Genomic DNA, 14,995 nt, shown 5'->3' with positions numbered 1-14,995 from the left:
TGTTCTCAATCTTTTGTCCTATTCAGAATGAGTTCTACATTGTTTGACCATATGTCTCTCTCTCTCTGTTTCCCCCTTCCTCTTTCTTTCTTTCTCCCTTCCTCTCGCTCTGTCCCTCCCTCCCTCTCCCCGCCATCCCTTCCTCTATCTCTCCCTCCACAGCGGTGATAGTGGGGGGCGTGGTGGGGGCCCTGTTCGCAGCGTTCCTGGTCATGCTGCTGGTGTACAGGATGAAGAAGAAAGATGAAGGCAGCTACACGCTGGAGGAACCCAAGCAGGCCACCGTCACCTACCAGAAAGCTGACAAACAGGAGGAGTTCTACGCATAACACACAGAGAGAGAGAGATGCTTATTTCTCCAGCTCCCTTCCCGTCCTGTCACTTCACATCTCCTTCCTATCCTTCTCCCATATCTTCCTCCCTCTCTTTTCTCCTATGCTCCTGTCCTCCATGTCAGTTGTTCCTGAGAGTGCCCGTCTCTCCATGGACTCAAACATTTCTTTAAAAAATATAAATACATTTAAAAAAAATAACAAAATAAATATATCAGCTGGAAAAAAATACATAAAAACGTGATACACAATTTTTTTAATTTTTAAGTAAATGTTATTGATATTATATGATTATTGTTCTGATGATGTAATGAACTGATTATTTTGTAAAAACACAAGCTCTTATCCGGTGTTCCAGCACAATACTCTAGTGTCTGTTCCACGGAGCGAATGAGCCAAGTGAAAGAGGGATGGTGGAGAAGAAGAGACAGAGACAAACAGAGGAAAGAGAGTATCATCTGATTGGCCACACAGACACTGGGGTCAAAGGTTAGAGGAAAGGTCTCTATTGTAGTGCCTTCCATTGTCCTGGTGCTCTCTCTCACACACACACACACACACACACATGGCTTGGACCCCTCTCTCTGTGCTTGGCCAATCAGAGTAGGGGAACCCTCCCACAACGCTCTGACAACCTCAGGACAATGTTGTGGCAGCATTCACTGGCAGTTAGCAAGGGATTCTAACCAGGGATATAGTGTTAAATAAAATGGTGGGTAAACAAACCGCTGGGGTAACATAAACGTTAGCTAATGCTAACAACGCTACCTGATCGTAGTAGTTGTGTAAACACTGTTCACCAAGTAAAGGGGTGTTTAAACAACAGATTACGAGTTTTTACCCTCCGCTACATCCCTTGGTTGTATTCATTAGGCACCAACAAAGAAAACAGACTGAAACAGGGAGAAGGACTACCTGGACCTAAGACTACCTGGTCCAATAAGAAATGCACATTTCCGTATTCCATTGCAAAATGTTTTACAACGTTTTCCGTTGTGTGTCAATGAATACGACCCTGGTGCTGTATGCTAACACAGGGCTAGCGGCTAGCTGTCTGGGTTGCTCCTTTACGCTGTACAAAGGTGATTAGTTCTATGGATAGTAATAATAACCAATAATATATCAATGTTCTGGGCTGGTTGGTAAATAATAGTAATAATGAAAATAATACTCGAACAAACGAAAGGATGTGTATTTAGCGGTTTCAAAAGTTTATATGTAAATATCATTGTATGAAATACTTTTTCTGTCGTTGTCACTAACCAGTCGCATGATCACCATTTCTATATCACGTCAATCTGTGGAGCTGTGCTCTCAACACACACACACACACTCACAAGTACGCACTCACACACTTAAGCAAATATACACACGCCGTACATGCAAGCATGCGCTCACAAGCTCAAACACACACACACACACAAATATATCACTTGCGCTTCATTGACTAAATATATATATATATAAATCATATCACTCACTCAACATATTATTATCATCATCCTCATCACACAAGCTGGTTTCAGTACATTATTAATAAGTGACTGATCAGTTGCTGGTTGGTTAGAGTTTGGTCCGTTGTGTAAAGGCACAAGCATGTATCCATCCAATCCCCTGCATGCTCTTTCTTTCTCTTCTACCATTGGCTGTCTATTTGGGGGTGGGCTGGTCTTTGGGACTGTGAGGGAGGGGCTTACGATGCTGAAAGTGGTTCTTCAAGTAGAAGTTGTCCATCAGGAGGTGTGGGGACAGGAGTTGAGGTGGGGGCTGTGGGTAGGTGTGGGGACAGGAGTTGAGGTGGGGGCTGTGGGGACAGGAGTTGAGGTGGGGGCTGTGGGTAGGTGTGGGGACAGGAGTTGAGGTGGGGGCTGTGGGGACAGGAGTTGAGGTGGGGGCTGTGGGTAGGTGTGGGGACAGGAGTTGAGGTGGGGGCTGTGGGGACAGGAGTTGAGGTGGGGGCTGTGGGGACAGGAGTTGAGGTGGGGGCTGTGGGGACAGGAGTTGAGGTGGGGGCTGTGGGTAGGGGTGGGGACAGGAGTTGAGGTGGAGGCTGTGGGTAGGTGTGGGGACAGGAGTTGAGGTGGGGGCTGTGGGTAGGGGTGGGGACAGGAGTTGAGGTGGAGGCTGTGGGTAGGTGTGGGGACAGGAGTTGAGGTGGGGGCTGTGGGTAGATGTGGGGACAGGAGTTGAGGTGGGGGCTGTGCTTTCTATCTAAGATTGTAACAATAACCAACACACCAGTACGACTGGACTAGTAGCTTCTAATATATTCAGTACTGTAGAACAACTGCATGGGAGTCTATAAACTATACTAGTGTGTGTGTGTGTGTGTGTGTGTGTGTGTGTGTGTGTGTGTGTGTGTGTGTGTTCTGAGAGGAATGTACTGTGGGCAGGTGTGTATTTTACCTGCTCCAGCAGTTCTGACGCTCTTCCATAGTCAGGTAGTCACACCTGTACCCCTGTGTGTGTGTGTGTGTACGCCTCAACTGCTTTGCCCCCTCTTTTTTAAGCAGTGAACGCCTCACTCTTATTTCACATCAGACTTGTGTGTATGTGTGTGTGTGTGTCTCACCTGTTCACTGCTGAATGTGGGGCTAGTCTGCTTTTTCACACACAATCTGTCACTCACGGTCTGTTTGTCTGTAGCAGGACTGACTGACATCACACATCACAGACAGAACTGACCTGAACTGTCTTTTCTAAACTTACCTTCCAACTGTTAACATGTGTTTGTACCCATATAAGTCTGCATAGCCAAATAATAGAGAGAGAGAGAGTGTGAGAGTGTGTGTGTGTGTGTGTGTGTGTGTGTGTGTGTGTGTGTGTGTGTGTGTGCCAAGTTGGTGGAAGGCCACACCACACTGTGTTTGCTGTTACCCATCCTGTTTTTATACATTTGCATTTTTTAAGGCTGTTTCTGTCATTGGCTGCTGAGCGCCGGGAGGCGGACCTCTGCGCCACGGCCCTGCCACTAATTTGCCACTCTGTTCCAAATAAAAGACCTCATTGGTTAACACACTGTCGTCTGTGATTTTATTGGCTGAGGGTATGGGGTGGAACATGAGGGGACTAATGGTGTTGAGAGCTCTGTATAGTGCAGATAAAATAGAAATATCACATATAGAACTGACAAACATATCGCTCTGACACAATACATCTCAAATCATTAACCTCTACCTCCTGGTGCCTAAACATTTGAGTAGATCTGAGTGGAATGGAATGGTGTAGGTAGGTATTATTCTAGACAGACGCTCCTTAAGTCTACACCAATCCAATGCCTTTAAATCCTAGAGGAGTGTAAGTGTGTACAGTACATTTCAGGGAGAAGCAGGGGGGAGAATGGGAGGGTTTACCATGTCATAGATGGATGAAGTGACGCTGGCTGGGTGATGGTGTGACACTCTGCCCTCTGCTGTTTGACTATGGTGTTACATCCCAGTCGCCACATACCTCCCCGAAGCTACATAACCTACTGGTCTGATTCGCTGGCGAAGGGGAGAGAAGGGTGATATATTGGGGTTGCTGCTAGTACTTGCTGTACTTGATTCTTTGTGAATCGTGTAACAGTATATTATAGAGATGTGAAGGGAATGAAGTGGTGCTGGGTAGCCAGTTACAGTCAATGGAGCTGAGCTCACTGTTGTGGGTGACATATTACTAGCACAAACCAATTATTGTAGGCCTACCATATTTGCACCCTACAGCTGTAGAACTGAAACCCCATTTAAGTAACACATTTCATCATAAACCAGCCATACGGTCCCTGCATACCCCCTAGATAAAAATACGAATATATCTGTTAGACTCATCACGATTGCCTTGAATGCCACCAAACGTTTGAACGCCCACGGCGTTCTGTTCCCAGGTGTTCTGATCAATGGAATCTCCCTACTCGGTTCTGTTCGGATCGTTGAGGACTCTCATTGGCTGATTCAGCTCAACCGCTACATGTGATTGTTCTGTCTTCAACTAGCTAATTGGTCAATCAACCTTTTCACTTGTCTCGAAACGGTGCAAACTCATGCATCAATTCCAAAAAAGCGTGTTTGACTTTATCGGTAAATAAATTGCTAGTTTAGAGTTTGATGCTCGTGAAAGCAGGTTCGTTATGGATGACATGCGTGAGGCAGCGGATGATTACGGTGAGGAAGAAATTAACTCATTACCTTGCAGTCGTTTAATTAATTGATTCATTGTTCAAACAGTAATTAACTCGGTCTTTAACTAATAGGTTAATTCTCCCGTCGTTTCACAGAAGAACAGTATCTAAGTAGTTAGACGTTTTGCTGAAGTGGCCTAGCTAACAGCCTAACTTTGTTTCGTTGGGCAGTTTTAATAAGAAGCAGGCTGCGACTATATAAAGGCCTTATACTTTAGAAAGCTAACGTTAGCTATTAGGGATGGATCGAAATGTAGGCTACATAATGACTGACGTTAGGCTATCTGGATGAAACTAGGGGAGGGTCATGTTTTTTCAATGTATTTTTTTAATTTAAATAGGCAAGTCAGTTAAGAACATCTTATTTACAATGACATCCTACCAAAAGGCCTCATGTGGGGCTGGGATATATATATATATATATATATATATATATGACAAAACACACATCACGACGAGACACCACAACACTACATAAAGAGAGACCGAAGACAACAATACATAATGGCAGCAACACATGACAACACGGTAACATCACAAAACATGGCAGACAACAGCACAGGGCAAGAAGGTAGAGATACCAACAATCCATCACGCGAAGCAGCCACAAGTGTCAGTAAGAATATTCATGATGGAAATAAAACTGTCCAGTTTGAGTGTTTTTTTGTATCTCGTTCCAGTCGTTAGCTGCATCGAACTGAAAAGAGGAGCGACCCAGGGATGTGTGTGCTTAAGGGACCCCTAACGGAATGTGACTGGCAGAACGGGTGGCGGATGAGGGTTACATTAGGTATCACAGATAGGGGGGAGTGAAGCCTAAGAGGGTTTTTATAAATTAGTCAAGGGGAGGGTTCAGTGTGTATAGATATATTTTTCTAGTCTAGGGGAGGGTCATGTAATTGATTACATTTCTATATATCAACGTGGGCCTGATGCTGCCACTCTTCTCTGATTATCAGCTGGGTGTGCAATATGAAGTGTGCCTAATAGGTTATTTAGCGTGGTCACAATACAATGATCTACAGGCTATGAAGTGCATGTTTGGAGAGTCACAGAGCAAAGGTATATTTCTAAGACAACTGATGGGATGGTGTATACAGCTAAGCTGCATCACACAGTGCAATGGCTGTTCCAACCCTAAGCCCCTACCTGCTCTGCTCTTGCTGATCAAAAACTATTTTTGTATGCTGCCTAACCAATGGCTGTACTGTGTAGGTCTCTGGTGGCAGTTCAGGAGGAGAGTCAAAGGCTTCTTACGAAAATATTATTTGATTAGGCCTAGTCCATCTTGCGTGTAGTAACCTATAGCTCAGTGGTCACTGACTGCGCGATTGTCTGGTTGATCTTCAAGTCATTAGCCTACATGAGATTTCATAACTTGCAAAACCATGACCAGAGAGAGAGACTGTTAAAGTATACAGCATAGAGCTGCTGTTTTAATGAGTGAGTTCATGTCTAAGTTTTTATTCGACACTGTCAACACTGTTTTTGTTCAACACTATTACAAAACGTAAAGCGCCTCTCCCTACTTCCACTTGCGCTGCATCTGCAATGAATGAGTAGCCAAATGTATTGATAGCCCTGTTTTTTTTCCAATTCTTATATTTATTAGCAGTTTGTCGTGACGATTTTAATATTGAGGAATATTTCACTTCTTCTGATCATAGGAACATTCATTTGTGCATGAGGCAGATGTGGTGCGAGTCCCCTCTCTCTGGTCAGTCTCACCGGAGGAAAGGAAGGAGAGAGCAGTGACCGTGAGAGGCGGACCCTCTGCTGCTATCTCTCCCTCTGCTGAGACTAATGCCATGTTCAAAACAACAGGAAACTCAGAAATCTCCGACTTCAAGAGAACTGGGGACTCTGGGAATAAAATTAGGTCAGACTGGGAAAAACATTTTAAATGGTCATCCAACTCTGAATTTCAATCCGGAAACACGGGCATCTTTCTAGAGCGCCGACTTTCCGACCTAAAGTTCACTGAAGTCATGATTTGATATAGTTTTTTTTAGAGTTCCAAGTTGTTTTGAAAGTACCATGACCATCAAATGCATGTACCATCAGCAGTAAAAATAAAAAAGCAAATATATATATATATATATATATATATATATTTTTTTTTTAATGGTACATGCTTATCAAAACTTGAGTTTTGAAATCTAATATGGTCTGAGAAGAACAATATTGGTAGGCTAGGCATATAGCTAATATGCTGTGATAATGTATTAGGCCTACTGCACAAATCTCATTCCTTCAGAGCTGTTTTTATTAGGTTAAAGCATAAAAAATGTAAGTCATGTTTAAAAAAAATTCTGAGCAGTAGATCTCTGCTTGCTTTTTGACTGCGAAAGTGATCTTGACTCAGAAAAGTTTGGCGATTAAAAAAAATATATATATATCATTCCCCCCCCCCACCCCCCCCCCCCCCAATTTCGTGGTATCCAATTGGTAGTTAGTCTTGTCTCATCGCTGCAACTCCCGTACGGACTCAGGAAAGGCGAAGGTATCCTCTGAAACACAACCCTGCCAAGCCCCAATGCGTCTTGACCCAATGCCCACTTAGCCCAGAAGTCAGCCGCACCAATATGTCGGAGGAAACACCGTACACCTGGCGACCGTGTCAGCATGCACTGCACCCGGCCTGCCACAGGAGTCGCTAGTGCGCGATGGGACAAGGACATCCCTGCCGGCCAACCCCTTCCCTAACCCGGACGACGCTGGGTCAAGGTTGCGGCCGGCTGTGACTGGACTCGAACCTAGAATCTCTAGTGGCAGACCACTGCGCCACTCGGGAGGCCCGGCTTGCTACTACTATAATTTATTTGAGTTATTGACCTCACAATAAGCCAGATTTGAGTAATTTACATTGTGGTGCTGAAACTTGAAGCAGCAGCTGCAGCACAATCAATTGGAAATGGACAGCTCATGGTGCTGAAAGTAAGCAAATTCGAGTAGGCATTATTCATTTCAACATCTTCATTTGAATTAGACTTTACTAACAACAACAGGGCTTTGTGTTGGATCCTATTTCTTCCTATTTAAGTTAAAGAGGTAGACTGTCCTGTTTGACAGATTACATTAGGCTATAGGCTGCTATATCCATCCATGCACTCTTTAAATAGCCTACCTGTGTGTCAGTGAAGGGCTGTTAAGTTAAAACCAAGACTCCAATTGAGGGGTTATGAGCTGGTAGGCTATGCCATAGGCCTGCTTTTTATTTAAGAAAATTGTAAAAAGCACAGCGCTTTGGTCCGTGATGCTTAATCAATCAATCAATCAAATGTATTTATACAGCCCTTTTTACATCAGCAGATGTAAACAGCAAGCAATACAGATGTAGGAGCACGTTGGCATGGAAAAACTCCCTAGAATGGCAGGAATCTAGGAAGAAACCTAGAGGAACCAGGCTCTGAGGGGTGGCCTGTCCTCTTCTGGCTGTGCCGGGTGGAGATTATAAGAGGTACATGGCCATTAAAGCCAGATTGTTCTTCAAGCTGTTCAAACATTCATAGATGACCAGCAGGGTCAAATAATAATCACAGTGGTTGTAGGGTGCAACAGGTCAGGAGTAAATGTCAGTTTGCTTTTCATAGCTGAGTATTCAGAGGTCGAGATAGCAGGTGTGGTAGAGAGAGAGAGTCGAAAACAGCAGGTCCTGGACAAGGTAGCACGTCCGGTGAACAGGTCAGGGTTCCATAGCCGCAGGCAGAACAGTTGAAACTGGATCAGCAGCACAAGCAGGTGGACTGGGGACAGCAAGGAGTCATCAGGCCAGGTAGTCCTGAATGGTCGTAGGGCTCCGGTCCTCCAGGAGGGGAGAGAGAGAGAATTAGGTAGCATACTTAAATTCACACAGGACACCAGATAAGACAGGAGAATTACACAAGCTATAACAGACCCCTGTCACATAGACTATTGTAGCATAGATACTGGAGACTGAGACAGGGGTGGGTCGGGGGACACTGGCCCCGTCCGACAATACCCCCAGACAGGGCCAATCAGGCAGGACATAACCCCACACACTTTGCCAAAGCACAGCCCCATACCACTAGAGGGATATAAACAGACCAACTTACTACCCTGAGACAAGGCTGAGTATAGCCCACGAAGATCTCCTCCACCACACGAGCCCGAGGGGGCGCAAAACCGGATAGGAATATCCCGTCAGTGTCTCCTCCTAGGGACAGCATGGAAGAGCACCAGTAAGCCAGTGACTCAACCCCCGTAACGGGGTTAGAGGCAGAGAATCCCAGTGGAGCCGGCCAGGCAGAGACAGCAAGGGCGGTTCGTCGCTTCAGTGCCTTGCCGTTCACCTTCGCACCCTTGGGCCAGACTACACTCAATAATAGGACCTACTGAAGAGATGAGGCTTAAGTAAAGACTTAAAGTTTGGGACTGTGGCTGTGTCTCTCACATGGATAGGCAGATCATTCCATAAAAATTTTGCTCTATAGGAGAAAGCCCTGCCTCCAGGTATTTGCTTAGAAATTAGGGTTTACAATCTCTCCAAAAGAATGTGGTGATCGATGGTGTCAAAAGCAGCACTAAGGTCTAGGAGCACGAGGACAGATGCAGAGCCTTGGTCTGACGCCATTAGAAGGTCATTTACCACCTTCACGAGTGTAGTCTCAGTGCTATGATGGGGTCTAAAACCAGACTGAAGCGTTTCGTATGCATTTTTTGTCTTCAGGAAGACAGCAGCTTTTTCAAAACATTTTGAGAGGAATTGGAGATTCGATATAGGCTGATCGTTTGGCTTTTTCAAAAGAGTCTTTTACTGCCACTTTTAGTGACTTTATGCTAGAAACAAGCTGTAAAATACCCAGTAATGACGTGACTCCGATGCATATGGGGATATCATTGTTTCGTTTCTTTGACATTCAGAGGCTGAGCAACAACCTTCTATAGCTGAGAAATATTTATTTTTTTACTTTGCTTGGGAAGTAATCTAATTCTGTCACTCAATTGATTAAGCTATTCACTTTCTGTTCAATAGATTATGTTTAAACCCACACAGCTTTTAGGGAAACACTTGTGACTTTCTGTCGTTGGGTTAAGCTACAGAAGAAGAGTAACCAGCAGCCCTGTGCTCAAAATTCCTGCGTTGCCATGCAATGCTGACAGGCCGAAAAACTGTTTCTAAAACTACACATCTAGGTGCTGGTCTGTCCAAGAAGTGAGAGTAAATGGTAGACATGTTCTCTGCTATCCACTTTGTTTTAATGATTATTTTGGGTATAGTCAGTTGTACCACTGAATGCATTCAACTGAAATGTGTCTTCCTCATTTAACCCAGCCCCTCTGAATCAGAGAGGTACGGGGTAGCGGGGAGGGTCACTTGTTTTTGTCAGGCATTCAGGGAGGGTTTAGGTCAAATATATTTTGCTGAAGGAAGGGCCATCCATTTTCATTTCAGTGAGGTCCGATTTTCTCCATGTAACCCTTATTATAAATAACGTTCACTCCCTCAGCTAACACAGTTGAAGCTAATTAACAAGCAGGTGAGGCAGCGTGTGGCCTCAGCCTACCTGGTCTTTTCATTACAGTCTTTAGAACACAGAGGAGCACTCTGTCATGTGCATGCGGAAGCTAGGCCCACACGATGACATCACCTCAATCTAGATTTTTATCATTTTACCCAAACAAGTATTTGCTTTTACCTGACTAGTCATTACCCAGTGACACTCAGTGTCGCTATTTTGAACTTTTTGTCACTTTGTGCCACTCCATCATGCTATGTCAGTGAGTGTTTTTTCGTATTATGACAGTGTTATGTCATGCTAATTCGCTCTGTGTGGCTGTATGCAGACTGCCCAAGCCTCCTGTGTGAGGAACAGGAGGATGAAGAGGAGGAGAGTTACCGTGGAGATGATGAGACCGGAGGAGAGGAGGTGGGAGAGATAGAAGAATGGGACACTGGACAAAGAGGAGGAGAGAGAGTGGAGGAGGAAGAAGAGAATGGAGGAGAGATGGAGAAGAATGGAGAGATGGGTGAGGATGGAGTAACAGAAAGAGAAAAGGAGAGTGAGGTGGTAGTTGATTTTGAAGAGGAGGGAGGGGAGATGGAGAAGAGACAGTTGAGAAAGAGGATAGGGAGGGCAGAAAAAGAGGAGGAAGAGGAGGAGGCAGTGGAAATTGAGGATAAGAGAGGGAGTGAAGAGGAGATGAAGGACAGGAGAGAGAGAGATGAGAAGGTAGAGGAGGAAAAAAAGCAGAAAGGTGTGATGGAGCCTGCTCTGTCTCTCGACCTCGTCGGCGTGACAACTGACCCTGTCGGCATGACGACCACCACTCATGAGGACTCTGGCTACCTGAGCTCTGGGATGGGGTTCTACTGTCCCCCCGGACCTCTCCTATTCCACACCCAGCCTAAACCTCACCCCCAACCCCTTCTTCCCAGTGGGGTGAAGCGCCCACATAGTGTCAGCCCTCCTCCCACCCAAAGCCTACAGGTAAGACAGATGGGAGGAGATGACATCATACTGTCAGCAGTGATGTCATTACAATGGTGTCCTGCACAATGCTCTAAAAAGTTCACACAGCCACTAACCCCTAGATACTTGGAGTTGTGAAAGGACTGGATAAATGGAACGAACACACACACACTGCTCCTCCACAGGTAAAGGTGACTCGAGTGTACTCTACTCGCCGTTCGATTGGCTACAGCGCCCGGGGGCGTGGCCAGGTGCTTCCCCTCCCCCTGTTGCCAGCGGTAACCATGGGAGACCCCTCCCTATTGCCCTCCCTGCCCAAGAAGAAGACAAGAACACTCTACAGCACTGGTGAGGAGTGTGTGTGTGTGTGTGTGTGTGTGTGTGTGTGTGTGTGTGTGTGTGTGTGTGTGTGTGTGTGTGTGTGTGTGTGTGTGTGTTTCCGCTCTGACCTATTGCCTTTGTCTGTGTGTAACCTCTGTGTGTGTGTGTGTAGACCAGTTGGAGCAGCTAGAGGGAATGTTCCAGGAGGACCACTACCCAGATGGAGAGAAGAGGAAGGAGATTGCCGCCACAGTGGGCGTCACACCCCAGAGGATCATGGTTAGTACTCTCCAGGAGGAGGGTTTGTCACCTTTGACCTACGTACACTATTAGGATTGGGGAATAGGATTTGAGGTTTATATTTTGCCTCATTTGCTCTCTACCCTCCTCCGTCTCTCCTCTCATCCCTCCCCCTCTCTGTTTGTCAGGTGTGGTTTCAGAACCGTAGGGCCAAGTGGAGGAAGGCCAGTCGTTCTACAGTGAAGCCAGAACACAAACAGACCTGCAGCCGCCTCCCTGACCCCACCCCTACCCCCCTCCTTGCACCACACCCACACCCTAGGTAGGCTCAGTATGATATGATCCCCGGTTGCAGACATCCACAATAAAGAACAAAACAGCCATTATTAACTCTTCCAGACAATGTGCACCCTCCCTTGAAGCTTGCCCACATTGGTTGGGCTGACAGGGTCTTGAAGCTTGCCCACATTGGTTGGGCTGACAGGGTCTTGAAGCTTGCCCACATTGGTTGGGCTGACAGGGTCTTGAAGCTTGCCCACATTGGTTGGGCTGACAGGGTCTTGAAGCTTGCCCACATTGGTTGGGCTGACAGGGTCTTGAAGCTTGCCCACATTGGTTGGTCTGACAGGGTCTTGAAGCTTGCCCACATTGGTTGGGCTGACAGGGTCTTGAAGCTTGCCCACATTGGTTGGGCTGACAGGGTCTTGAAGCTTGCCCACATTGGTTGGGCTGACAGGGTCTTGAAGCTTGCCCACATTGGTTGGGCTGACAGGGTCTTGAAGCTTGCCCACATTGGTTGGGCTGACAGGGTCTTGAAGCTTGCCCACATTGGTTGGGCTGACAGGGTCTTGAGCTGGGCGATAATGGCCTCTGAGTTATGATTATGCTAACTCTGTCTCTATAGGGCAGCTGCAGGACACATCGCCCCCTTCCTCCCTCCTGCTGGTCTCTCCTTGCCTCCCCATCCTACCACCCAGGCCCTCCCTTCCTACAGCACCCTGCTAGCCAGCCTCTCATCCAGCCCTACAGGTAGGCAGTCAAACTTTCCATCCATCCATCAATCACACTACACAAACAATTGTTGATGTTTGTTAATGTTTGACTGTATATGTTTGTGGCTCCCAGGCAGGTCAGGAGGAGAGAGAGGGCTACCATCAGGACCTCAGGGAGGGTCAGTGGAGCACCTACCTCCTATCATGTATAGCCCACCACCTTTACGACGTGCCAGCCTCCCCCTCCTGACTACCTTCCTGAACCCCCCCAACCCTACCCCCAGCCCCACTCCACCAACCCCGCAACCAACCCCAACATCGCCTTTCTTCATGGATGTGTTGGAGCCCCACCCCCCCAACAGAGACACACAGGGACTCACCCTGCAGACTGACTCTGGGTGAGTAATTGAATGACATTACTTGACGTAGGCTGAATGTGACTCATAAGACATCCATGCCTATGTGTAATGGGAAATATCGAAGATTAATACAGTTCATTTTAGAATGATTAACACTATGTTTTCCCTGTCTGTAATACACATTATTTCCAGTGTTCTGGTTGTACGGGTTGATGGTCACTAGACTTGCCACTGACATCTATGGGTTGTTCTCATATTGTTTGATGATGATTGACATCAGAGCTACTGAAGAAACAATGGCCTTCTGAACACTGATCCTGTAGCAGCTGGCAAAGTCACAGTCTATTATTTTGTCTTCCTACAAGCCTCTCAGGCTGATGTTTAGAGAACATTTCTCACAGAATGCACATTAGACATTTTCTGTGCTGGAGGTGTCTCCCCGTGGCAACTTGTAATTAAACCAGATTGATTTATGATTGACTATATCTGTGACTGCTCATCCCCTTTACGTTATGTGCGTGTGTGTCGTCCTCAGTTCTCTGTTTGACTACAGCAGTGATCTCCTGTCCAGCAGCAGCAGCTCAGTGAAGATAGATCCTCAGCACTACCTTACCTCCAGCCACCAGGGTGGCGCTACAGTCTCCTACCAGCCCCAGGCCTCCCGCCTGGCCTACCTCACCCCCTCCCCCTACCTCAACCCAAACCCCCCTGAGGGGAGCGCCCCTCCCCCTTCCTACCTCACCTTTGGTCCAGGGGGTGGGCCCGGGGTAGTGACCTATGCAGCTGGAGGCCACACCTACTTCCAGGCACAGACAGGAGGGGGACAGATCCTACTACAGTCTGGGATACACGGTGAGTCACTGTCGGGATACCACCTAGACACAAACACCAAATTTGAGATTGGACAGTAGAGTCAGTGTGTGTGTGTGTTTGTGTGTGTGTCTAGGTGGTATCACAGCCTACCAGTCGTACCCGTGGGATCAGCTCTACAGCCACCCAGCAGTCATCCAGCAGCGTAACCAGTGTTCCCAGTTTACTACCACCACACTGGGGGGCCGAGACCACCCAACCTCCTCCTCCTACCTGCCACCCACTTACTATCCCCGCTCACACACACACTCCCAGAGACCCTCACACACTCTCACACACACCTCTACCCAGGCCCAGGTCCTGCCCCCAGTTTCTACCCTGCGACTCCCCCACCCCAGAGGGGTCAGCGCCCCCCAGCCCAGAGCCCCCACACCGCCCTTGGCCCTCCTGGATCCCCCCACCTGTGTGAAGGCTGAGAATGAGAGCCCTCCCCATATACACAGCAGCCACTTCCACTGTGACTTCTCACCCATACTCTTCTGACAGACCTGGGGTTGTTATTCCTGTCTTCATATCTTGCTTAGTTAAATAAAGGTTGAGTCAAAAAATAAAACATCGGTGTGTGTGTGTCTTCTGTATGTTGTTTATGTGAGTATGAATGTATATGTGCCTACGTGTGTGACTGTGATATATTTTGAGGCTCATTGTTGAGACAGACGGTTCTGTTCAGGTTGTTGGACTGTAATAAAGGCATGTTACTTACCATTGATCCATCTGGTTGCTTTAGTGTGTGTGTTTTTCTGTCCTCTCCATATAGTGGATTTGTTTGTACACTGGTTTCCAGTACTCAAGCCGTTCCACCAGAGAGTGCCATTTCCCTGTGTGTGTGGGGTGGAGTTGCTACCATACAGTATAAAGTGCTGCTTATCCAATCCTCTCCGAGCTACCTGAAGGGCCTTGATGGTAGGGAGTGGACTAGCTGGGGTCTCCTTGCTTTTGTGTCTCTGAATGTGTATTTGATGTACAGTATGGATGACACTCCCATCCCACAGTGACATCTCTATCTTTCTCTTGTTCTCTCCCACCCGTGGAGCCTAGGGGGGAGGATAAGGCATGGGGGAGGATAAGGCTGGGGGGAGGATAAGGCTAAGGGGGAGGATAATGCTAGGGGGAGGATAATGCTAGGGGGGAGGATAATGCTAAGGGGGAGGATAAGGCTATGGTTGAGGGGAAGGCTAGGGGGGGGATAAGGCTAGGGTTGAGGGGAAGGCTGGGGGGAGGATAAGGCTAGGGTTGAGGGGAAGGCTAGGGTAGGATAAGGCTAGGGGGAGGATATGGCTAGGGGGGA

At 47.0% G+C, this 14,995-nt stretch overlaps 2 protein-coding genes across 3 annotated transcripts in view; both read left to right on the top strand.

Annotated features, from left to right (window-relative positions):
- sdc3 (syndecan 3) overlaps positions 1–2,109 on the top strand; it is a 57,954-nt gene extending 55,845 nt beyond the window's left edge. For both annotated transcript variants that reach the window (XM_055876524.1, XM_055876523.1), the window contains exon 5: positions 163–2,109. In XM_055876524.1, coding sequence (XP_055732499.1) covers positions 163–329 — 167 coding nt within the window. In that variant the 3' untranslated portion in view covers positions 330–2,109. The remainder of the gene's footprint in view (positions 1–162) is intronic.
- Positions 2,110–4,219: 2,110 nt separating this feature from the next.
- On the top strand, positions 4,220–14,359 carry LOC129819875 (histone-lysine N-methyltransferase 2B-like). The gene is made up of 9 exons (XM_055876522.1): positions 4,220–4,474; positions 10,300–10,943; positions 11,111–11,273; positions 11,419–11,525; positions 11,675–11,808; positions 12,391–12,515; positions 12,612–12,876; positions 13,373–13,689; positions 13,784–14,359. The coding sequence occupies exons 1-9, from the start codon at positions 4,441–4,443 to the stop codon at positions 14,188–14,190; spliced, it is 2,196 nt and encodes a 731-aa protein (XP_055732497.1). The 5' UTR covers positions 4,220–4,440; the 3' UTR covers positions 14,191–14,359.
- Positions 14,360–14,995: the final 636 nt, after the last annotated feature.

The sequence above is a fragment of the Salvelinus fontinalis genome, chromosome 22 (genome assembly GCF_029448725.1).
Source record: "Salvelinus fontinalis isolate EN_2023a chromosome 22, ASM2944872v1, whole genome shotgun sequence".
Taxonomy (NCBI): domain Eukaryota; kingdom Metazoa; phylum Chordata; class Actinopteri; order Salmoniformes; family Salmonidae; genus Salvelinus; species Salvelinus fontinalis.
This window is presented reverse-complemented; position numbering and strand designations above follow the sequence as displayed.

What these genes read in the sequence shown, in the direction of transcription:
- LOC129819875 (XM_055876522.1), top strand. Translation starts at nt 4,441, where the DNA reads ATGGATGACATGCGTGAGGCAGCGGATGATTACG. An exon ending in GCACCACACCCACACCCTAG is followed by an intron (nt 11,809 to 12,390) that starts GTAGGCTCAGTA and finishes CTGTCTCTATAG; the next exon opens with GGCAGCTGCAGGACACATCG. An exon ending in ACTACAGTCTGGGATACACG is followed by an intron (nt 13,690 to 13,783) that starts GTGAGTCACTGT and finishes GTGTGTGTCTAG; the next exon opens with GTGGTATCACAGCCTACCAG.